Here is a 23,920-nt window from a genome sequence, read left to right as displayed (position 1 = left end):
GGGACACATGCTTTCATGTACTTGCCTGTCTTGCTCAGAGATGTCAATTTTGGATTTAATTCTGGAAGCCAAATACATGGGTGACACCTACTTTTAGATGTGTGGCTAGGCCAAGTGTGAGCTACATTCTGATAAGCTCAACGGAGTAAGAACCTAGATGTTTTTGCACATACTTAAACTTAGACCAGGATGATTTTATTTACAGAGACTGTGTCAGCTGCAGGACAGTTCTGGCAGTTGCAATATTGCATAAGGATGCCTAAAGTCCAAGCGGATGTCTAGATTGCACCATGGAATTAATACACAGGACTTATTATTATTTTACGTTTTCATATGTAAGAAACAGTATGCTATTTGCAAATAAAACTAATGTGTTTGCTTTGTTATTCATGTTCCAATATGCTATTAATACTTGGTTTTAATCTTTACTACATACCTTGTCACAGCATCTCATGAAAAACCTCTTGACAAAACCAGTGTTTTTCATATGTGAGATAAGAAGCATCCTCAAGTATAGCAACTATTTGGAATGCTACTTTCCTGAATAATTACAGCACCTTTTACATTACTGATACCTAATGTTTCAGACAGGGTTACCTACAAGGTCTCTTATTCAAGGCTATATATTCCACTGTTGTCCTTTAGACAAGGACAGGAAGTGAATATTTGTATTACAGTGTCAGAAAGCAAGCTGCCAGGAAGCTCATGGTTTGTGCTGTGCTCAGGAAGTGTTATGGCAGGAGAAATCGGATTCATGAATTGTAGTTTGATCCAAAAATTTTTTGCTGATGATATTAAAACAAATAATACTAGCAAGTCTGTTCACAGAGCTGTTCTATCTAATGGTGAGAAACCTTTACAAGAATTAAAAAATAAGTTTTAAATGGTTAACTATATCTACCTTGTCATATAACAGTTTCCCAAGGTCCTAAGGAATTGTTGCAGAAATGCAGAAATATTAGTTCAGTCCTAAGCTCTCTTGAGAATTGAACCAGCTAGCTCCCTGTTCCCACAGACAGTTCACTCAAGAGATGCTGCTCAGTAGGCAGTATGGACAAGAGTGCTCTCAATTTGTCTCCTCCTGCCTTTACACAGCCATCCAAGAGTATCCCAGCAGGGTTTTCACCTTTCAAATACCCCTACATACTTTTATTCCCCACTTTCAAGTTTTTTTCTTTTTTTCTAGTTTCATGTTATAAAAAGAAAACTCTGTGTTGCAGAATTATTTTGAACATTTTGAATTGAAAACAAATCCATACATAATAATTGTACCTTAGGACCAGGTGTGTCCAAAAAAGGATACAGAGAAGACCCAGGACCAAATGCAATATACCATCTGTACAATCTCCTCTAATAATAAAGTTAACTCTCAGCAGTTTACGTATGGCTGCTTCCTGGAGATGGGATGTAGCAGTATAGAGGTGGCTTAAGAAGGTATTTCATCACTTTTGCACGGAAATTCTCCTTTTGTCTCAGGTATTTGCTGCCAAGTGGCTACTAGATCTACAAATGTTGTGACTCATTAACCCAAAACACGGCAGGGAAGGTATTAAGTGTTATAAAAAGTTATTGTAGTGAAAGATGCCTGTCTTCAGTTTAGAAGGTGTGTGTGAAAGCAGCAAACCCAAAGGTATGCCACTTAGCAGTAAAGCAGTAAAGCTACTTCTCTATTGCTGCAAGATATTGAATGTAACAGCTGTTCCAACTTTAAAAAGGCAAGTAAAAAGCACTGGCTTCTTTCTCTTTTTCAGGAAACGTTTGATTTATTATTTTTGCAAATGGTGGCACTTATAAACCAGATTAATAGAAAGGCAGGTGTTTAGGATCGGGGTGTTGCTTCTTGCTGTTTAATAGCAGAGAAAGATAAGAATGAACAGCATATTGTAAAGTATTAACTCTAATTGGGTAAAGTAAAACATCTCTTGAATATTTTCAATCTTACCTAGTATACAGAGAGGCGGTAGATAAAACATGTCTCTCCCACAGATGAGACAAAAGCACTGGGTCAGATTGTTGACCTGTGATAGTGAACTTCCCCAAAATAGGAAGAGATGAAAAGGAATAAAAAACTTGGAGTGGATCATATACAGATCCTATAAGAGGATCTGTAGAGGGATTAAGGCAGAATTTTGTCCTTTAAATACAAAACTGCAATCTTGAAAGTCCTGCTGAGCAAGTCTTTGGACCTAAAAATGTGAACTCCGTAGACATCTTGTTTTAGTTTGATTTTCGTATTTAATTTTTAATTTTACATTTAAATCATATTTCGGTTTTACTGTGAATTTAAAATTTCACTTCTGAGAGTGACAAGGAATATATGCACCTTGACTAGGCTGATCGACTCAGCGACTGTTTATACTAATGCCCTTTGGTAACTGTGATCCACTTGTTTCTAACCTGAGCTTGATGTAGTCGGAAAGCATACATTGTTAAAGCATGCCCTCCAGATCAGCCATGTTCAATGAAGCTCAATAGTTTCTTTCAAAACACAGAGGAAAGAGAGATTACGCTGTGCCCATTTTATCTGATCAATCAATAGTGAGAACAATGAGGAGGCCATGAGACCTTTATGTTAAATTCCCTCCTTGCCAGGATTTAACATGTATGCCAGGAGCATGCTTTCTTCAAAAGGTTATTCTCAGCATTCTCAAGAAAAGCATTTCCAGTGCTTCCTGCTGAAGTTTTCTATTATGCAGACAAATAGTCCACTCAGGGGGGAGAAGGTAGGTTTTTTTTGTTTTTGTTTTGTTTTTTTTTTGGAGTACCAACCAGGGAGAGGGAAGGTCTGGGTTCCAAGCCAAGATCCAAGATACAAAATATTGAAATAACCATTAGAGCATGGAATGGAGCCTAGTACCACATGAGAGTGCCCTATATTAGGAGATAGAATTATTTGTCTTCTTTATAGCCCAGTGAATCCAAATTAGTTCCTGTGAGATAAAATAGATTCAGCTGGAGGAAGTGGCAGTGCCCCATCACATTTAATGCATGATCTTCAGAGGGAGGAGAGTTCCTGCTCTAGGCACAGAAGAACTGCAAATCAGATCTCCAACTTTTACTGCTCAAATTAGCTGAGCAATTGGAGATGCTTTAGAGAACCTCATTTGTTTCTTCTGCTGCTGTCATGCTTTAAAAGAAATAGTGACCTTCTCCATTGTTAATGCATCTTTGGGTTTTCAGTCCGGAACACAAGGAGATGCTTCACTCAATACTGTTGAAGATAATCCTATCCTAGAAAGGAACGTGATTTAAGACACCCTTGTTATGTATCTTCTTACTGTTTGGTGCTACATTGCTTTCTAGTCAAAACATTGCCCATGTTGCTTTTGTATGCGGATCCCAATTTAGCTCAAATAGCATATTAGAAGACATCTAACATACTAGATGCCTGGTCCAAAACTGTGGATTCTGAAATGAGAGCTATACTGTTTGGGTATTGCAAACAACTTGGTAGCATCCAGGTGACGTAAAAGCAAATGTGTCATGGAAGAAATCAGTGGGCATGTGCTCCTGCAATACTGAGGCTCTTCCCCCTTCATATTTGGAATTTGAAGCAGCATCTTATATTCTATGTAATGAATAAATTCCATTATGGACGTGGTTTTTACTTGGTTTTAGGTGGGAGGTTTGCTCATGATTTGTCATTTGGTCATTCATTCTTTCCAATAGCTGGATCTAAAATACTGGTGAAGGATCCCAGACCAGCTTTGGGAACACCAAGTCCCAAACTAAGTGGTAAGTACTTTGATAAATATATTGTTTTAAACATTATTTCTGTAGAAAAGACAATCAGAATCTGTTTAGTGAGACTACAGAGAATGACTCAGAATGAATAAGGGTATCAAATTAGCAATTGTATTAACAGAACAAGGAAAGCATTAGTTATTCCCCAAGATTTAAGCCCTTCCAGGCCATATGATATTATTGGTATCTGTGCACATTTTCCAGCTATTGATCTGTGGTTAGAGTTTTATTGATTTCACTGAAGTCACTTTGTTTTGTGTAAGACCTTATGCAATGTACACATTCAGAAACTATATTAGTCTGTCAGAAATAAATTGAGGCTGTCTGAAAAAAGTGCAACTTTTGTGTGACCACTTTAGTGTGACCATAGATAGTACTTATTAACAGTGATTGTACTGTGGAGTCCAAAAACTAAGCTTTTGCTCAGTTAAGGGCTAGATATGTATAGCTATGTTAGGAGCTGGCATTAAAAAAAAAAAAAAATCAGTGAAAGTTAACCCCTGTAATACTGAACACTCTGCATTACTATACATTGTACCAGAAAAAAATATTATTGTCCTGAATAGATCCTAGAGAAACCGTTCTCTGTCCTCTGAAGATACTTTCTGAAGAGACAAGTCTCCTTAATTAAAATTACACTTTGACTATAACCCTATTAAATGCTTATCAATATGAAAAAAAGATTTCAAAAGCAATACCTTTGTTTACTTTTTTGACATGTTTTTTTCTCCTTCAAAACTGCTTATTAATAATATATTGGACATTGGTCTCAAAGATTTTGTCTTACTGGGAAACATATGGGAGTAATGTTATCAATTTTTCCATTCAGAAACTTTTTGCACAATCCCAGTTAATTGCAAATAAAGTACATAAAGCTCACATAAAATACATAAAGTACATAAAGTTTCAGTTTTCCTGAAACCGTGTGAAAGAAGAGCAGGCAGAGCACAAATAAACAGCATAAGACTGTTTGCACCAGACTGTTTCCTTGCTTGCAGTTTGCAGGCTTAGTATCTAGATGCTTTGCTCTTAAACATTTATTTGTAAAACAATTCTTGTATGCATGCACAAATAAAAACATATGAGGGATATTTTTCCTCCATAGGGAAGACACCCTGTCTCTGTGGCCCATAAAAGAAACAATAGAAGAAGACTGTCAGGTGTTCCAGTGTGTCCAAGTCTTGAATTTTGGGATGTCCTGAGAGGGAAAGGGCAAATGTTCTTGTGTGCTTCTCCTACATGAGATGCCAATGCAGCTGCGAGCTGAGAGCTTTTAATCAAACTTGAGTGGATGTGGCTCCAGATCTCATGAAAGTGGCAATTTTAAATATTGATTACTTTGATAGGTCTAAATTTGATACATTTCCTTTGTCAAATATAGTAAAGTCATCATTAGTCACCTTAAATTTCATTGTTTAAATGGCATCTCATATTAAGATTTAAACATTACCATATATCTGTATTTCACTGCCTAAGTTACACATTTCTTCTGAACAATACTGTTGCTAGAATATCATTACTTAAAATTAACCATTTTACAGTTAGATAGCAGTAAATTTTGAAAGCAGAGGTACAAATCGGACATACTTATTCTTCCTGCAGTCTATGATCTCCTTTGAATTTTAAATTAGGGGAATGACTTTTTTCTCCTGATAAAGCTCGTATTGTTTTCTAATCATTTGAAGTCAAGACAAAGCTTCTTATACAACATTTGCATTAAGGATAATATGGGCAGATATTAAAGTAGATACCTATTAGCCAGTAGTGTCATTTAAGCATGGTTACAAAGATTTTAATATCTAAATAGATGCTATTTTCTGCTAAACTTAATCCTAGCTGTATATCTCTGCCTGTCTGTACTGGCACAGAATAGATTTTGCAAGGAGAAGAATCTGGTCTTTTGGTTACAGCCATTAAATTAGACCTTACAAAGTTAGGGTTTCTTAGCACATGTCCATATTTGAAGAAAGGTGCCAGTGAAGGTATAGCAGGGACTGAGTTCTTCAGTACTAATGTATTCCTTTCATGAATGTTTATGTCAGCTTTTTGTGCTTTATATGTGAAGATTATGCCCAATAGATCTAAGAAGTAGAGAGGGGAGAGTAAAGGAAATGCTGTTATTTATCATACATTTTGCTGGATGTTTAACTTCATAGCTACTAAATATTGCAATATATATTGAAATATGTTTGATGTCTGTATAGTTCCTGATGATGTATTTGCGCAAAATTATATATGGAAAGGATCTTACAACTACAAAAGCAAGAAACAGCCTATGACTTTGACAGTCACCAGTTTCAATGCAACTTCGGGAAGAGTAAATGCAACACTTACTAACAGCAACATGGAATTGCTGCTTTCAGGTAGGGGATAAGAAAAACTCATTTGAATTTAATTTTGCTGCTTTATATACATTTGTTGCCTGTAATTTTATGCTTCACACTTAAACTTTCAACAACTGCAATGACTGAGAAACTATCTTGGTTTATCACAGAAATTTTGATTTTAATTCACCTCCTTTTGAAGGGAATTTTTCACTTTTTCCTCCACTTTTTCTATTTTTTCAGGTTTTTATTATAGTTGGATTTAACAGGGAATGAGGAGTGTGAGAATCATCCTAATTCTCATACATTCTTCTTTCTTAAATTCTATAAATTACTGTTCTTGAGGTTTTCTTAATTCTTAAATGACAAAATTTCCCTACAAAACATATTAATGGCTAAAAAGCAGTATGATGATATTGATATGGGTTGACCTAGCAAAGCAGAGATAATTAAAGAATATGGAGAATAAGGAGAGATGACAGCTTTCGTCAGACTAGCTGATATAGTTGAAAAAATCAGCAAGCCTTCATGGCTTCAGAAGAAGTCCTTGACTGTGACACTGGTTTACGTTATTCCCACCGTCCCTGCACCGCAGAGCACTGTCACCATGGTTATGCTGGCACAATGGCACGCACAGTTCTCTATGCTGTGGGAACTGCAGATATGGCTTGACAGGCAAGCAAGCAAAAATACTATAAAAATGATTGGGTTTGTAATTTTGGTTTGTTTTTCAAACCCTATCAGTTTCTTGACTGAGTTCGCAGCACAGCCATGCGCACCGTGGGCCTGTCACAGCGCAGGAGTGGTGGGCTGTAGCACGGGGCCTGGAGAAGCAGCACGAAAAAACCACCTTAAATCAATATCGTCACCGAAAACTTGGTTCATGTAACCTCACCATCTGCCTATGACACCCTTCACAAGGGGCTGACGAAGCCTAAAAAGTAAAGTGTAGGCTGGACACTGCTATTCTTAGTCTTGTTTGTCATGTAAGGACCCCTTTCTCTCAAGTAGTTTAACGCGACTGTACTTTATGGAGCTGTTAGCAAGAAGGGAAGTGACAGGCCATCAGCCTGAGGGAAAAAGAGAGGAGGAAAGTTGAGTGCATGTGTTTCTGAGGCGGTTGGTCATTGGGAAGCATGTAATGGGCCACAGAATCATTGTCTGCTGAGTTCATAATTTTTAGTATCTTATAAAGCAGTGTTTGGGGTTTTTTTTCCACCAGACTTGTCTTGTTGAAGGTATTTCATAGGTCTCCTTTGAGTCAGACTCGAGAGGTCATGCACGGGCTGGCTGTTTCCTAAAAATATTTTCTGACTGGCAACTGTATTTTCTTGACTGTTTGTGTGAATTTGTTCTGTCATGTGTTGTCTGTTTGGTTTCAGCCATGTAGTTTCTGTGAGGGTGTTAGGTGCAGCAAATGTAGTATTTCATGTATTGGGATTATTAAATGTAAAAGCTGTGCCTTTTCACCCAAGCAACCTCCTTCCCCAAAGAAAATTGTTCCCCAGTTGGACACAAATGTGGTTACTACAAATGCCCATTTGTACTCTGCATACAGGCGTTGCATACTTCATCTTCTTTCTCATGTAATTAATGCTATTTTCTTTACCCATTTTATAGACAGGAAACTGAGATCTTATGTATTGAAAGAGTATCTTAGGGTCAAGGATGTATGGATGGATCAAAAAGACATTTAGACGTCAGAAAGTTGAATTTTCCTATATGTGACCTATATGTTCCTGAGCTGAAAAGGAGCTCTCTCCCCTGCAGTACTCACTGTTTTGCATTCCATCTCGTTGGTTGATAGTTTTCATTGTTTGCTGCTTTTTTTTTCCCCCCCCCCTTCTGTTTTCTTTGACACCTCTGCTTGCAGTGATCGTAGTATACATCTTTGTCACACAGGTTAGAAACGGGTTAGCTTGAGTGAAAACAGGAACGCTATTACAGAGGTTAAGAGAAAAGGAAGGCGCAGCTGTACAAAAATGACTATGAGGATTTATTTATTGATTTGACTCAGACTAGACACTGTCTTGTCCATTGGGAAACTGGTGGCCAGCTCTGAGGAAGCACATCAGCCTTTCATGGAGAATTACCTGTGAATCCATCACTGTAAATTAGCAGAAAACGGGGTGTCTTGCTCTGTGGGATAATTTTTCTCTATATTCTTGCTTGAGCATTCATACACAATGTTCATGCTCCTGTATACACACCAGAGCTCCAGCGTCATGCAAATATTTCCTGGTGTATGTTTATGCACTACATTCATTGCAGATGTGAATGATTTTTTCCCAAGTTTCTGGTAATAATCAGAGGCTCACTGTCCAAATTCTGAAGTGACAAACAGCTATATGATAAAGTTAATGCAGTCCTTAAAACAAGAGACTAAAATGTACCTCATCAAGGCATATTAATTTGAGTTCCATGCAGTGTTAACACAAAAGTAAGGCTGCTTGTTAGCCCAACAGATAATTATATATAACTATGCTCCTTACAGAGTGTGGAGAAATTGCCTGTCCTGAATATGGAGAAGGCTTTTCTTCTGTGAATTTAGGCACATAAATGAGAAACCTGAATTAGGAACTTCATTGCCCTGCCTCCTACTACAGCTTCTGAAAAGAGCTAGGCAGGTTGCATCATAGTCTGAATTGGACTTTTCAGGTGCTTATATCTTTTCATAGCCTGCAGTGAGAGCCTAGAGAGACCGAACTCCTAACACAGAGGTCAAGGTTAAATGACTTTTCTTCTTTGGAATTTATGTGGGACTGCAATCAGTTTCCATTTTAAGTGTTATCTTTTTCAGATTAGCTACCAGCAAGACAGATGTGACAACTCTTTAATTCCAGTTTTTCTCCTGTGGAATTCTGTATAACACAATAACATCACCCACCATTTTCTGCTGACCACGTATATAAAACTCTGCCTTCTAGTTTGAGAACTCTAGTATTTCCCAGAACTCTTCTTCACAGCACCACCATCCAATGCCAAGCTAGTTAGCTGTGTCAGCATTCCTTCCTTCTCTACCCAAAGATGCTAGCAGCACTAAGTCCCTGTTCAGAAAATCTAGATATTTCTTTCCTTCTGCCACTGTGTTAGCTAGTGTTTATGTGTAGCCTTAGCTACACTTTTTCGCTGGAGAGTGAGGACCTTCTCCTACATCTCAGTGCTGTCATTAATTCGTGTTCTCATCACAGAATTTAGACAAGCATAAAAAATGGGAAGTGGGCAACTTAAAGGCATTGCTTCACTACTTGAGTTTTGAGCTGGTTAATAAAAAGAGATCTAGTTTAATTCATGCTTAGCTAAAACATACTGGCTAAATCTAGTCTCAAGTCATCCACATTTGGTAGTCATATAAAATAGAAAAAAAAAAAAAAAAGGAAATCAAAGTCAGTGTTTGAGCCTAATTCATTTGCAGTATGACATCTATGATGTATTGAATCAATCAATCAGTGACTTTTAATTTCAGTTTGGTGAAAATTTGTGGAGGAGGAGGAATAATGGTTTGGGGTTATTTTTTCTTGGTTTGCGTTTCAGTTTTGTTTCTGTTAAAAGTTTTAAACATCATCAGCTTGCATATTAAATGCAATAGAACCCTGTGTGCTTCTGCAAATTGAAACTTCATATGAGTGGAACAGTAATAGCAGTGCCCTGCCAGAAAGGAAATAAGCATACTAAAGAGCTCTGCTATCTAAACCCCAAGGTTTCTAAGCCATTAATTGGTAGCAATCATTAAAAAAAAAAAAATTAGTTTTATTTGACTGTATGTTCTCTATTCACCGTCATTACGATGCAAGATTAGATCACTAAGCATATTGTACTATTTTATTCTCATTCTACAAGTTAACAAATACAGTTATTTGGGTTCTAAATATTTATTCTGCAGAAATGAAAATGAATCAATCAATTTTGCCTACAAAATAAATAAGGTTATACGCATGTCTCGTCACTGTCTGGAAGACACAGTTACAATACTGACTGATAGAGGACAATTGAGGACAATTTCATTTTTGTGAAATCCTTTCAAATTCAGGCATTTTTAATTCAGCGCCCGCTTTTGAAATTCTTTTTTTTCTATGTGGATGTTCCTTTATCGCCTTCTTGACTTGATGGCTAAACTACAGATCTCGAAATTGAGGTTCAAATACACTCTGCCTGATTCAAAACCATATGCTTTATCTCAAACCACATCACTGTCAATGTTTCTTCTTTGTCTCAGACTTGTTACCATAACTATTAAGTAGGCAGTTGTGTGAATAGTTTCCATTCTGTCTGCTCTGTGGGCTAAATTAAAAACCGTTTCCATTGAAATTCTATGGTAATAGAAATAATTTCACAAAATATTTTAGCTTCAATAAAAGAATGTATCTTACTAAAATAAAATGTTGCTTAAAATGATACCTACTCTTCCTCTTTTCCCTTTAAGGCAATTTAAGGCAAGAAATTAAATGCTTATCCTTAAAAATGAAATGATTTGTCTACCTAACACAAATATAAACTTTAAAACCATATTCTACAGGAGTGTATAAAAGCCAAGAAGCTCGGCTGATGCTCCACATATATCTCATTAAAGCACCCTCTCATACTTCTGCAAGCAAGTTGAAAGAGGAAAAATGGGCAATGGATGGTTTTGTGAGTATATTCCTATTACAAAAGAGAGAATGCAAAGGGGGGATTTATTATTGTTTGAAGTCATGCTGGTGTTCTGCACCAAAAATGTTGAGACATATCAAGTGAAATGCTGTTCACAATGACGATCTATTAAAAGAAAAGAAAATGTCACTGTAAGATGTAGGGGACCAGACTGAGGAAAAATATGGGAATTGCCATACTTTGTAGGCATGTCTTAGTGTAGAACCTGCTTACTCTAGTAAGGGAGATATTCATAGGATCACAACCCTTTTCCCACTCCCCCAGGTCTTCTAGGTTTATACTAGCATATCTTGTTCTTATACCAAAGCCTCATTCAATATTCTTCTTGTCTACTGCTGTATAATTAATTACTCTAATGAGCACTGAGTACGAACAAAGCAACTACCTGTCAGTTGAATGGAGGGCCTTTCTTATTTAAAGTGATTATTAACATCTCAATGCGTGCCTCTGTGGGATTATCTTCCACATAACTTTTGCCAGCCACTTCCTAAAAAATCAGATAATTATCAAGTATGTAAGGAGCTTAGTAATGCTGACTTCTTGAATTGCTAGACTGTTTAAGTTTTGTTGGTTTAAAAAGTAATTTGGTTCAAGGTAGTGTAAGGTACTGTATCTGGTCATAATCTAACATTTCTAATTTGTCCCTTTAACAGATGTCTTTTCTTTTGTACTTTATACATTTCCTAGCAGAAAGAGTATTATTTTATTTATTTATTTATTTTTAATGAGGAATAATGGTAAGCAGTCAAGCATAGTAGAGCACCTCTCTCCTAATTAGATACTAATAAGCAACTTTTCCCTGTTCAATTGTAAGTGCTTTTTGTTTACAGGTTTCTGCTGAACCTGATGGAGCTACATATGTTTTTCAAGGGTTCATCCAGGGTAAAGATTACGGGCAATTTGGACTTCAGAGATTAGGTATTCAACAAATTCTAATGTTTTTCCAATTCAGTGTCCTATATTCTGCTTCATTATATCATACAGAATGAAAGTCTCTGAAGAACTTTATCAGCATTGACATTTTACAGAATACTGACATTTCTTAAAATCACATTCAAAGTACTATGTACTTACAAAGAGTGTTTTGTCATGTATGAAGTTACAATTGCCTTGTGATGTACTGCTTATTATAGCTATACATTTGCAGTGCCTTCAGCAATATTTTTATAAGAATGTGTGTAATTCATTTAATTCTACATCTTAATCATTGTTTAAAGAGCATGTGTTTTAGAAAGAGTACTATGCTAAATAGACCTTAGTTCTTGGTACTGAAACAACATTAAACCTAAATACTGGATAGAAGAGTGATCCTGTTGAATATTTTCAAATAGTTCCTTATGATAATCTTAAGAAAACCAAAATTTTATTGAGTTAATAAACAGTTATTTCATGAAAATGGACTTCTTGGGTCTATAAATTCAGTTCTATGCCAAACTAATAATTATTATTTATTCTTTCTGGAGAAGACAGCATCGGTAACAGAAATATTTCTATTCTGTGCTTATTTAAGCAGAAAAGAATGTCAGACACTTATCTGATAGTGTCCTATGAGAATTGTGATATTTCTTCTTCAAAAAGGATTTGAATTGAATTTAAAATAACTTATCAAATGGTAAAATACTATTAAGAAAGTGTTAGAAGAGGAAATATGTTTTGTTACTGTTATTCCTCCTTAAATAGAATACTTATTTTCATATAAAATTAGTGTATCTGGAAGCAAATGTAGGTTCTTCCAGCCACAATGCTTCACTCTTAGCACTCTTATTGTTTGAGCAAAATCGAGAAATTCTTTAATATTAATACATCTTGAACATTATGGAAGTATTTATTAATGAATATATGAGGTAAAGGCAAACTATTCTTTTTTTACAATCCTAATACTCTGTTTGGTATCATAACTTGATTTCCATGGTATTTGATATGCAAGTGTTTTTAAAAGAACTTTTAGAAATATATTCATCAGGAACATTTCCTTTAAACTAATATTTTAAAAGTGATTTCCCTGTATCAACTTATTTCAAGTATCTCAAATATTTTAAAATCATCTAATAAAAAGTAAAATGCAAGAGTGCCTTGGCAAAGCATTTTGGTAGATTCTTATGGAAATTTTATTTCTTAATTTGATTTTCAGAGGGATTTCTCTTTTTATTCACTTGGGAGAATCTTTTCTGTAATTATATTCAAAACATTTTTAATGTGTTCCACCCTGTAGGACGAGAATGGTTCATTCAGGAATAGGTTTAATGTGTGTACAAGATAAATTAAAGAAGTCAGTAATATAGTTCACACTATAGGACAATCATTGAACAGATTTTCTTTAACACGTTTACCACTTAATTATTTCATCCAAAGAAACAAGAAACAAGAAAATTTTTTCTCTGAAACAAAATATTTTGATTTTTGTTCCTAGTCAATTTTCCTTCCAACATATAATTTAATTTTCTGTATTTTAATATATTGGTTATCTGGGTTATTTTTGTTATTTTCCCCATATTCCTTTATAAGATTGAGAAAGTCAGAAAACTAACTCCATAATTCTTAGTCAGACTATTTCAAGGTTTAAAAGTGGTATTCTCTTCTTCATATAAAAAGGTGTATGTCTTGACTGTTTAGATAATCTAATAGCAGCAGATCATGTTCATATTTTTCTATCAATATCTGGCCTTTGTTCTTTAAACTTTTTCCTACCTCTTACACTCGGTGTATCAACAGCAGTGCCTAATTAAATCAATGTGATGAATTTTCGGTTTGCCTTTTCAGCTGATTTACCCTTTCCTTTCAATCTTTTTTTTTTTTTTTTTTTTTTAATGAATGGAGCATTCATTTTTCTTTCCTATATATATATAGTTATTCTAAATTTGAGTTTTTGTAACTCAATACATTATTATGTCATTTATCTGCATAATTAAGATACTGAAAAAGTCCTTCACCAGGTATTTAAGGTTTCATAGAATAACATCAAAAACTTAGAACATACAGGCAGATAGTTATGTCCCATTCTCCTGACCTTCAGCATCCACTTCTTTATCACAATATGGTACTCCATACTACGTTTAGTTTTCCAGTGGTCTCGGCATACAGATGTATGAATGCATTTTGATGACCTAATCACGAGGTGCTATTTGATCCGAAAGCTCTTTAACTTTTACTGAATTCTGAAGTTTATGGAGTAGTATGTGTCAGAGGTAACAGACAGATACTGTATTGCTTGTTTTTTCTTATTCTTTTTAGGTCTTAACATGTCTGAGAGTTCCAATTCTTCTAATCAACCACATGGTACAAATAGTAGTTCAGTGGCCATTGCTATCCTTGTGCCTTTCTTTGCCCTTATATTTGCAGGTTTTGGCTTTTATCTTTATAAACAAAGGTAAGCATAAATTACACACATAAAATCCCTGTATTAATTTGTGTTCTTATTGTCCTCAAACTTTCTCAGAATAAAACAAGATTTGTGCAAAGGCACAAAATGTTTGCAAAATGTCCATATGAACATTTCTTCCTATCTGTGTTTAGGTATGGCTGATTGAGAGATAAGATTATTGTACCATACTGTACTTTAACTCCTACCTATTTAAAATGTTATAAATTTCCCTCTTTATGAGAACAACATTGATGAGATAGATAAATTCTTGGCATACAGAAAATAATATAGTCAGTGTGTTTTGTGTTTACTTACATTAGCTTGTATTTTGTTTTGACATGCAACAGAATTGTCAGTCATATCTTGAGTAATTTATTTTAATGACTGCTCTGTTTATTGGCTTGCAAATACATGCAAGTATTATGTCCGTGAGGGGTTTCATTATCGAACTGTTTCTATATCTAAAATTATTAGTTCATATGCAATTATGTTATACAGCCACCATCTCAGTGTCATTCTGTTAGTCTGAGTTCAACAGAGTTGAACAGTTTGTTCTTGTTATTGAGACCAATATTAATTCTTCAGATCTATTTTCAAGTAATCTTTTTCTATAGTTATAAAGCATTAGGGGACTAAAGAAAATTTAATCACTGCAATGCAAGACAATTCATTGCCTACTGGAAGTCAAAATGGTCATTTAATGTTGGTAGCCTAATTATAATAATTGTGACACACTCTGCAGGGTAACATCAGTTTAAAGCATGTGCCATAATTTTTTAACCGTACTATTTGATTTTGAACTGGTTTAGAGTGTGAAGGAATGCAGATGCCCAAATAGTATTATTTTATATATTTGCTATAAACTGTATGATCTAATAGTTTATCTTTACATTTTATATAGATACTTTACCAAATCATGTAAGTTTTGCATTACAACATAGATGGAACATTTTCAGAGGATTAAACTGACATTTTGAGTTATTTAGTAAAAAAGAATATTTTTCAACTATAAATTGGTTCTCAATAAATGTGTTGTGTCTTCAGAGGAAAAAGAAAATTTGTTCTCTGTCTGTGGAATGATTGCATCTTTATGAGTTTAAATTGTTGTATTTTTAACTACTTATCATTCGATCATTCAAGTAGAAATGCCTACCTCTTCTGGGGTTGTTAACTGAGTTTTCAGAGGAACACCTTTTTAAATGAATCACAAATACCTTACATGTCACTCTGTCTTTCTTCAACAGGACTGCACCTAAAACACAGTATACAGGATGCTCTGTACATGAAAATAATAATGGACAAGCTGCTTTTGAAAACCCCATGTATGACACAAATGCAAAGTCTGCGGAAGGGAAAGCTGTACGATTTGACCCCAACTTGAACACTGTTTGCACAATGGTATAATGTGGTAATGATATATTTTCAAAGTATGGAAATTGAAACACAACACAGTGCACATATAGTTCACTGATTTAAAAAAAAAACAAATTAAAGCACACTTTTCAGGATATACTGGGTCACCTTTTCCTGAGGATGATAGACAAGAGTGGGTTGGGTTTTTTTGTTTTGTTTTGTTTTCATAAACTGGATCAGAATTGTCTTCATGTTTACCATGGAGAGTTTTACAAAAAAATCTGCTGCACTCCATGAGTGCTTACTCACAGTTTATTTGCTTTTTTTAAAAAGGAGATTATTCTAAAACATAAAACGTATTTGCATATATTGGAGGAGCATCCACTATCAGTACTTCTGTGCTTTATAAAAACTATAATAGAGGTTCTGGGTTAAAAAAAAAAAGAAAAGTTATAGGTAGAAAATAAGAGCTATACTTACAGGAGACAATAGGTCACTGACTTCTCTTTAACAGTCACATGCTACATCTTTCTCATAAATTTGTACCACTTTTTCATTTATTCAGCCAGTTTAGCATTTCTTTTCTTGAATCTGTTAATTTTTAACTCCAGGATATGGTATTTAAAAATCAACAAGTACAACTTACTCTTTTCACGTCACAGAAGAAAAATTAAAATGTCAAGGTTTTGGATCTTAGTTAATGAATTTATTTCCCTCTTTCATATCTTGCTTCCTTTCTGTGTTCCAAATCAAGCTCCTTTTCTCTGTTTTCATCAACAACACCCACAGGTGGTAATGGGTGTAAATCAGTTCCTACATTCCTCTTGTCAACCTTAAATTAGACAAATTTTGCAATCAAGATGCTAGGATGAATTGTGCTTTGTCATGTGGCTTACTGATGAAGATCATTTGGAAGAGTGACCTTTTTGAAATTTTTTCAAATGTCAAAACATAACTTAATGATGTTTCCAATTTAAAAGTGCAGTTTACAGGAACATTAGGAATCAAATCGATCTATCAAAATTATAAGGGTCTATATTTCAATCCATTCTAGTTAAATCTAGACTGTATCGTGTCAATTTATTCCTTTAGCATTTTGTTGAAATGCATGCACAGAGCATGGCAAAATCACATTGAAGTTTATGGAAAGAGTCTAACAAACTTCAGTGAACTTTGGATAGTGCCTACAAGGCAAGAGGTGATTATAATTTGGAAACTTTGTTTTCATCTTTATTTTATCTCTGTATTTTATGGAAACAAATCCTTACAATTAATGATTTAAAATTAATTATATTACCATAGTGCAATGAAAACAAAATTATATATAAAAAAATAAAGCCATGATTTTATTAGAGGCAATCCATATTAGGGACAATTCCAATTCCACAGCCCTCAAATACAAGTTTTAGACATTCCAGAACCACTTCTAAGGAAATGTAGTTTTTAGTTTTGCAGTTGTTTCATAACAGAATTATTCAATGGCAACTCAGTAATTTATTTGATGTAGGTCATTGTCTTCCTTTTATAGCATGACTCACAAATACTGTGTGTTAGCCAGTGTGAATTATCTGTTATTGTCCCTTTCAGACATTAATAATTCTGTGAAAATCTAAACTTTTTATTACCATAATAGAGAGTGCCTACCAAAAATCATTGTTCCCAGGATTGCTGCTTGGATTTCTATAATGTTTGATGAATTTCTTATAAACCATTTTACAACACTTTGTTTTGAAAATTCATACAACTCTGTCAAACTGTATTCTACTAAAAGGATGCTGTTTTATATTTTATATCATTGGTTGTTATTTATTCTTGTTTATTCAAATGACTGCAATAACTATGATTCATTCATTAATGTTAAGGTTAATACATTTGAGATCGTTTAAAATGTTTCTTCTGCAACTGGCTACTCCTCTTATATTAATGCATACACTTTTGTAAAGAAGTATATTTTTATGAAAAAAGGATTTGTAAAAGTATGATGTAAATTTTCAGTGCAATGTAAACAAAATAAAAATGGACAATTGCTTTTTTAACCATGTTTCTTCTTTGGAAGATGAGCTTTAAACCCATTTCAAGTGCGAAGACTAGAAAATAGCCAAGTTAATCATTCAAATTCCCTATTTTTGTCAGTCTTAAAACAGTGTTTTGTTTTCTCAGTCTTTCTGTGTATTTTAGCTAAAGTGGCAAGATTTAGATTACTTTTACAAACAAGCAATGAACCCAAAGTGTACTTTTTTTTTTTTTTTACTAAAATTAATTTTTCATTTGACTTGAAGAAGCAGATTTGCAAGAAAGGCCTGTACTTGTCAACCTAGTGCAAAGCACAGAAAAGTCAATTTTTTTACCCTTTAAAAGAAAAAAGCAAATTAAGAAAAGTTTAATGTTCGTGAAACTTGTAGATAGCCTGCTTACTGATGTTTGCTATCTTTCTACTTATTAACAGATAATACTAGTGCATACAGTATTTTCTGCCATTAAAAAAAAAGGTGATGATTTTCAATAGCATTAAACTGGGAGGGGGGTATTACTGGAGGAAATAATGAGAAAATGTTATTTTCATATAAAATGAAAAATGTCTTTTAACATCCCATTTTGCTTGCATGCATGGAAAGTGGATGACAGATCATGACTGGAGATGCTACTCATGGACTACAACTGAAAAAAAAAGTCTAATATTATTCTGAGAATTTGATGCTAAATATAAATTGAAAAGGCCCATTCAAGCCTGCCTTGAAATCAGTGAAGACTGTATTGCTAAATACATTGGAAAGAGAAGGAAGAAGTCACCATAAAAACAATGTTGTGAGAGTCATGCCCTAATGTTTGTGGGGAGGCTTGAGCAAATTAGTTAATTCTGAAAGGGGGGAAATAAACCTGTTACACAGTGGCCAAACTTTAATACACAGCCTAGAATCTGGAGTTGAGCTGTTGCATTTTTGGCTTATGCATCATATGTTTTAACATATAAAAAAAAGTAACACTTACATTGAACCTCCTGAACAACTCTGTTAATGATCAAAATAGAATCCGACTTGCACTTTTCAAGGGCTGTACTGACTTCACTGCATACAGAATGAACTATTCATAACAGATTTCTTTTTTTACCGGGTTTCCCTAGCTAAATGACTCACAATCTGTGTGTGTGTGTGTGTGTGTGTGTGTGTGTGAATGGTACACCCTTCTAGTGGCAGAGTGATTATTTCCACTGTGGTATATGGAATTTCAGGTCAGGTTGCTTGAATGGGGGTGGTTAGCTCTATCGTAGGCTGCTCACTGTTTCTTGTTTTTCTCAGGAAGACAGCAGAAAATAATCTGTCTGTTTTTCCACCAAGCTTTCTGGCTACGTTGTTCAAGGAAACACACTACACGGAGAAAGCGTGGGGGAATACAGAGAAGGTTATGCAAGTCCTTTCAAGATTAAGGTAGCTTCTGCAGTACTAAGGACTTAGAGATTTAAAACTTCACTGAAGTTTCTGTAACCAAATAGCCACTAAACAGAATAACTCCAGGAGCATTTACACCATGCACTGAAGCAATTCATTGAGCTCTATTAATTTGACACCGTCTGCTTGTCATGAACCAGCTGAACAACTCATTTTCATTAAAGCTGTACCAGGATCTAGTTGTGTAATGAATCCAGAAACCACACAGTAGTACCTAGGTTCCCCAGATTAGCAGTTCTAGTGGAACTGTTCAGAACAGCCAAACCATCACAGAATGTTGCTAAAGATGTCTGATTTTATTTTTGTTTGTGAAATACAGCTGGCTTTAGTACATAAGCAAGATGTATTATCCTACAAGAATTCTCTGACAGCAATACAAGAAGCTGTGCTTGTGGGGAAAATCATTTAACAGCTACAGGTTTTATGGCTTCTTACAGAGAGCCAGTGGAAAGTAAAATAAGCCTATAAGCCAAGTCTGTGTAAAAGACAGCTTTTCTTTTCCAAGTCTTAAAAGCAGATGTTATACGTCAACCCATTAGTATAGTTGGCTGAAGTGTTATGAAGTATCTGTCATTTTTTCCAACATTAGTGAAATGAGGGCAATTTCAGATTCTGGATGTGATTGTACAAGTAGGTGAGCAGATCTGTGTTCCAGGGTGCAGATTCAGTTTTAAGTCCTAACTCTTACCTAACTAGTACAATATTGTAAGTAAGGCATAGATCTCTTGTGCAGGAAGTTACCATTTTTTTTACTGTCTCAACATTTTTTTCTCATTTTACTAGCAATACATGCTACTACAGAAAATCTACTCAGCATCTCTCAAAACCTAAAGATTTCCTAAAAGCTGAATTTTGTTTTGATACGATATCAAAGTTCAATCAAACATGATGAAAAAAGATGCACTGCATTGTTTTTCTAGTAAAGTTGGAAGTTAGTAATATCTATATTACTTGTTATCAATTAAACATTTTATTCTTTTGCGCCTGTTCTATCTTCCTCTGTGAAATAATTAATTATTTCAGAAGATAGTATTCAAGTGAGGGGAGCATGATGTAATGTCTGGAAATGCATTTAAGATTTCTGCACTTGAAATCAATTTATTCTCCCATCTAAGTGTGATCCCATCTGGCATTTTTAAGCAAATGAGGGCTTGTCATTTCTGCACATAGTTTGTTTTATCTTTAGCTCATTCTCCCAAACAGTATCTCCCTCTGACCATTTTGTTCATCTACTTTGTTCTGCTGTCCTATAAGTGATAGCTTAGGACAATGGGAAAATGACTCATCATTTGGATTCCTATTGTAATAAAATAAGTACAAATATTAATAGCTCAGATAAATAATTCAGAGTATGATTTTGAAGGTATTGACTTGCTCAACTGGGAGTAAGTGTAGTGGTAGTCCTGAAAAGTAAGTCCTTGGACTATTAATACACCATCATTTTGTGAATAATAGTGAATGTTGAAGACGTTTACCATTCCCTAGCTATTAGTCAAGTACCCTGTAAGCATCTGTCAGTGCTCTGTATTTTGCTTCATGCAAAATCTGCCAGATTAGGCTGATAAATTCAAAATACTTGTTTGTGTGAAGTATATTTATAAAATACTTGTAGAAAGTGCTGGAGCTACCAAACAGACTGTAAATAAGGTAACTTCCATCAGAGGAGCTGCATATTGATCTTAGGATAAAATCTTAAACCATTTCAACTAGTATCCATAATTTTATATTCTAGCTACAAGCCCACATTTCTAAAAATAAACATGTTTACCAGAGTGATCTTTGATCCTAGTTATGTAATACTGTCAAAATACTTCATGTTCCTAAGATAAAAGATGCTATGTAGGGGCAAATTAATTATATAGTCATCTTCTTTTCCTTTACTTAACTGACAGGAGATTGCATCTGAATGCTCTAACTTAACCCTCATCTCATGTTTCTTGTGAGCCGTTCTGTTTGGTGTCTTATCACATTCAGCAATGATAAGGAGAGTTTAGTTAGTGACCTGCTAGAAATCCGAAGGAGAAACTGTGAAATAACCTCCCTCCCCCAGAATTATGAAGAACAGTCTCTTCTCTAAGAGAAGGATTTTGCAGTCCCATATATAGGTAAAAAATTTGCAAATATGTGGTGTATCACAAGGTGTGATCGTTAGCCCACCAAGACAATACACAGTAGTGCAATTTTGCATAATAACTCCCTCAGATTCTTTCTCCTCTTTTCACTTCACGTGCATTCAGAAGTTGGTCCGTGCTAGAAAAGTGGTTTGAAAATTTGAAATACCCATGTGAGAAGAAAGGGAGAGAGAGAGGAGGGGAGAGGAGAGGAGGACAATAAATAGATCCTTGGTTTTGTTGACAAGCTAAATGGTGTTATATTTGATCAGTGATTCTAAAACAGGGTAAGAAATATCAATTGGATGTGAGTTTCTCTTCCAAGCCCTCAGAACTTAACCTGTTCATTCCACCTGTTTCTTGACAAAAGTTTTTGTTCCTCCACCTCTTATCCCTCCACTTATCTGGATTACAAAATTGCTTGATCCAACCCAAAAGTTTTTAAGAGCAATTCTCAGGGAAAAGAAATCAGAAAATCACTGTGAATAGGGTCCATGTTATTTTAATGGCCTGCTAAAAAACACGATTTATGTGCTATTTGCTAGTATTTCTGGGATGTATTTTTCATTAAATAAGAATGAATATATTTTAAGTCTTTAAACAGAAATAGCGTATAAAAATGTTTTGAGGCTTGTAAATTTATACTTCTGATTTTATCCATAAAATATTTTAAATGACATCATCATTGTCAAGTTAATTAAGCTTTCATGTAAAAATAAGGTGTTTTGCAGAACATATTAAATACTTTACAGTAGTTCATGAAAATTGCCCTGTGTGCTTTTGATGCTGTGCAGGATTTAAAAGTTATTTCTAAAATGACAGACAAAGAGAAAAGCAAAAAACAAACAAACAAACAAAAAACACTCACTGTTTTACTACTACTACTACTACTATTTTTGATATTGTCAGTATATGAGCCTAAGAGTGTCAAAGGTGAAGCAGGACCTTTGATGTAACTTTCATTAAAAATATATTTCCGATGAAGTAGCTGTGCTTTTCCCCCTTTTTTATCTTCTCTGGGTGCTGAAACTATGGCAACGTGATAGAGACTGTCTCTAACCCACTCTAAAAAAGACCAGTTGCACAATATCAATCATGTCTGTGAGTCTAAACTAAGATGATGATGCACTTTGTCATCAGAGAAAGGCAGAACTAATGTGGCCTGGAGTACAGAGCTTTCCTGTAAATGAAGAAATTGATACTTGCCACATGTTAATAGGCTAAGATGAAGTGTGAAGAGCTCTGTGAGAAAGGGGTCATATGGTCTGATAAAAATGGAGATTTCAGAACAGACAACTCCTCACTACAGTATGGGCTCCAGGGGATAACGCAAAGTGACAAAAGAAATTAAAGAAGTTCAGGAGCTGACAGTTAGGGAACAAGGCTAGGTAGGTGGCTCAGACCATCCTTGAGCATGTGTTCTGTGCTTGTGGTCTGAGCAGAAAAACTGTAGGGTTTGTGAGCTTGATAAAGAGTTAACTCAAAAGGTCCTGAGGAATCACTGTTGCAACCTTTCTTTAGCTTCCTTCCTCCCCCCCAGATTTACAGACCATTGAGTAGTTGTAGATGGGCAAGTTCTCCTATAATGTAATCTCCTACTTCTGCTTAAGATAAATTCCTTAACAGAGAAGCCAGTAAGTCCATATCCGTGTCTTAGCAACCATTATAACTGAGACAGGTTATTCTTTCTTTATTTTTTTCAAGATGTGACACCCCAAACCTCCGTATCTTTTTCAACTGTGAAACTAGTTGTCTTTTTACTGCTCCAGCAGATTTGAAACAGGTTTCTGATCTAGTCAGAGGACCCCCAATGGCAGGTCAGTTTTGCACATTTCTACTATAATAATTTGATTCATTCTTGATTACATGGACTGTATTTCCTTTTCTGCATATTTAAATGCCTACACAACGTTATAACTTCTATATCCCTTTGACACTAAGTCTTTAGGTTGGTTTCATTTGTTTTGTTTTTCTATAAAATAATTTAGGGGAAATTTCACAGCCACTGGCTTAATTTTACATTATATGTGTATGGGCATATACATACGTACATAGACAGACATAGACATAGACACATATATATATGATATACATTCATTTATTTATGTAGTTAAGTCAATTTTGCAAGAAGTAGGCCCTCGTAAAACATTTATCACTTCAAACTGAAATGCATTTACCACATACTGAGCCATAAGTGCAGAAAGACCTTTTCTGAAGATAACTGCAAAGCGTAAATGCTTCTGGTAATAAAAGTATCCAAAAGCAGAATTATAAAATACAGTAGTAGCTTTCCCCCATTATGTGGAAGAACTATGGGCCTACGAAATTTTGCAAGAAGTAGGCCCTCGTAAAACATTTATCACTTCAAACTGAAATGCATTTACCACATACTGAGCCATAAGTGCAGAAAGACCTTTTCTGAAGATAACTGCAAAGCGTAAATGCTTCTGGTAATAAAAGTATCCAAAAGCAGAATTATAAAATACAGTAGTAGCTTTCCCCCATTATGTGGAAGAACTATGGGCCTACGAAATGTAAGTAATGCTTCAACCTGTTTGAGCTGGAATTCATCAGTGTTAAGGACTGAAAGCTGAAGTTATTATCACACTGAATGTGAAAGAAATTTTACAGATACAGCACAAACAGTAAAATGCTGTATCAAATGGCATTCATAGTAATAAAGATTAATAGCCAGCTATATACCAGTCACTTTTAATGGCTCTTGTTAACTTGTATGGGTAAGGCCCAGAGACCCGCCTAGGTGGGTATCATGACTCTGGCATAGCTAGCTCAATTTTGTCAATTCACCTTTGATCTGAGAAGGAGGCAAGATACCTGATGCCTACTCGTGTGCACCATAAAAGTGTGATGCAGTGTTATTTTTAATGTATTACATGGCTTATTTTATCTGCTTTTTTTCATCCTTCAACT

The 23,920-nt window shown here is 34.9% G+C and overlaps 1 protein-coding gene across 1 annotated transcript in view; it reads left to right on the top strand.

The window, feature by feature from the left end:
• The window catches only part of CSMD3 (CUB and Sushi multiple domains 3), a 693,764-nt gene extending 676,296 nt beyond the window's left edge, over positions 1-17,468 (top strand). Inside the window, exons 66-71 of the mRNA XM_026101199.2 lie at positions 3,670-3,735; positions 5,949-6,107; positions 10,585-10,697; positions 11,549-11,636; positions 13,950-14,085; positions 15,324-17,468. Of these exons, the coding sequence (XP_025956984.2) occupies positions 3,670-3,735; positions 5,949-6,107; positions 10,585-10,697; positions 11,549-11,636; positions 13,950-14,085; positions 15,324-15,483 (722 nt within the window). The 3' untranslated portion in view covers positions 15,484-17,468. The remainder of the gene's footprint in view (positions 1-3,669; positions 3,736-5,948; positions 6,108-10,584; positions 10,698-11,548; positions 11,637-13,949; positions 14,086-15,323) is intronic.
• The last annotated feature ends 6,452 nt before the right edge of the window (positions 17,469-23,920 follow it).

This window comes from Dromaius novaehollandiae, chromosome 2, assembly GCF_036370855.1.
Source record: "Dromaius novaehollandiae isolate bDroNov1 chromosome 2, bDroNov1.hap1, whole genome shotgun sequence".
Taxonomy (NCBI): Eukaryota; Metazoa; Chordata; class Aves; order Casuariiformes; family Dromaiidae; genus Dromaius; species Dromaius novaehollandiae.
Note: the sequence above shows the minus strand (reverse complement) of the source record. Positions and strands in the feature narration are given on the sequence as shown.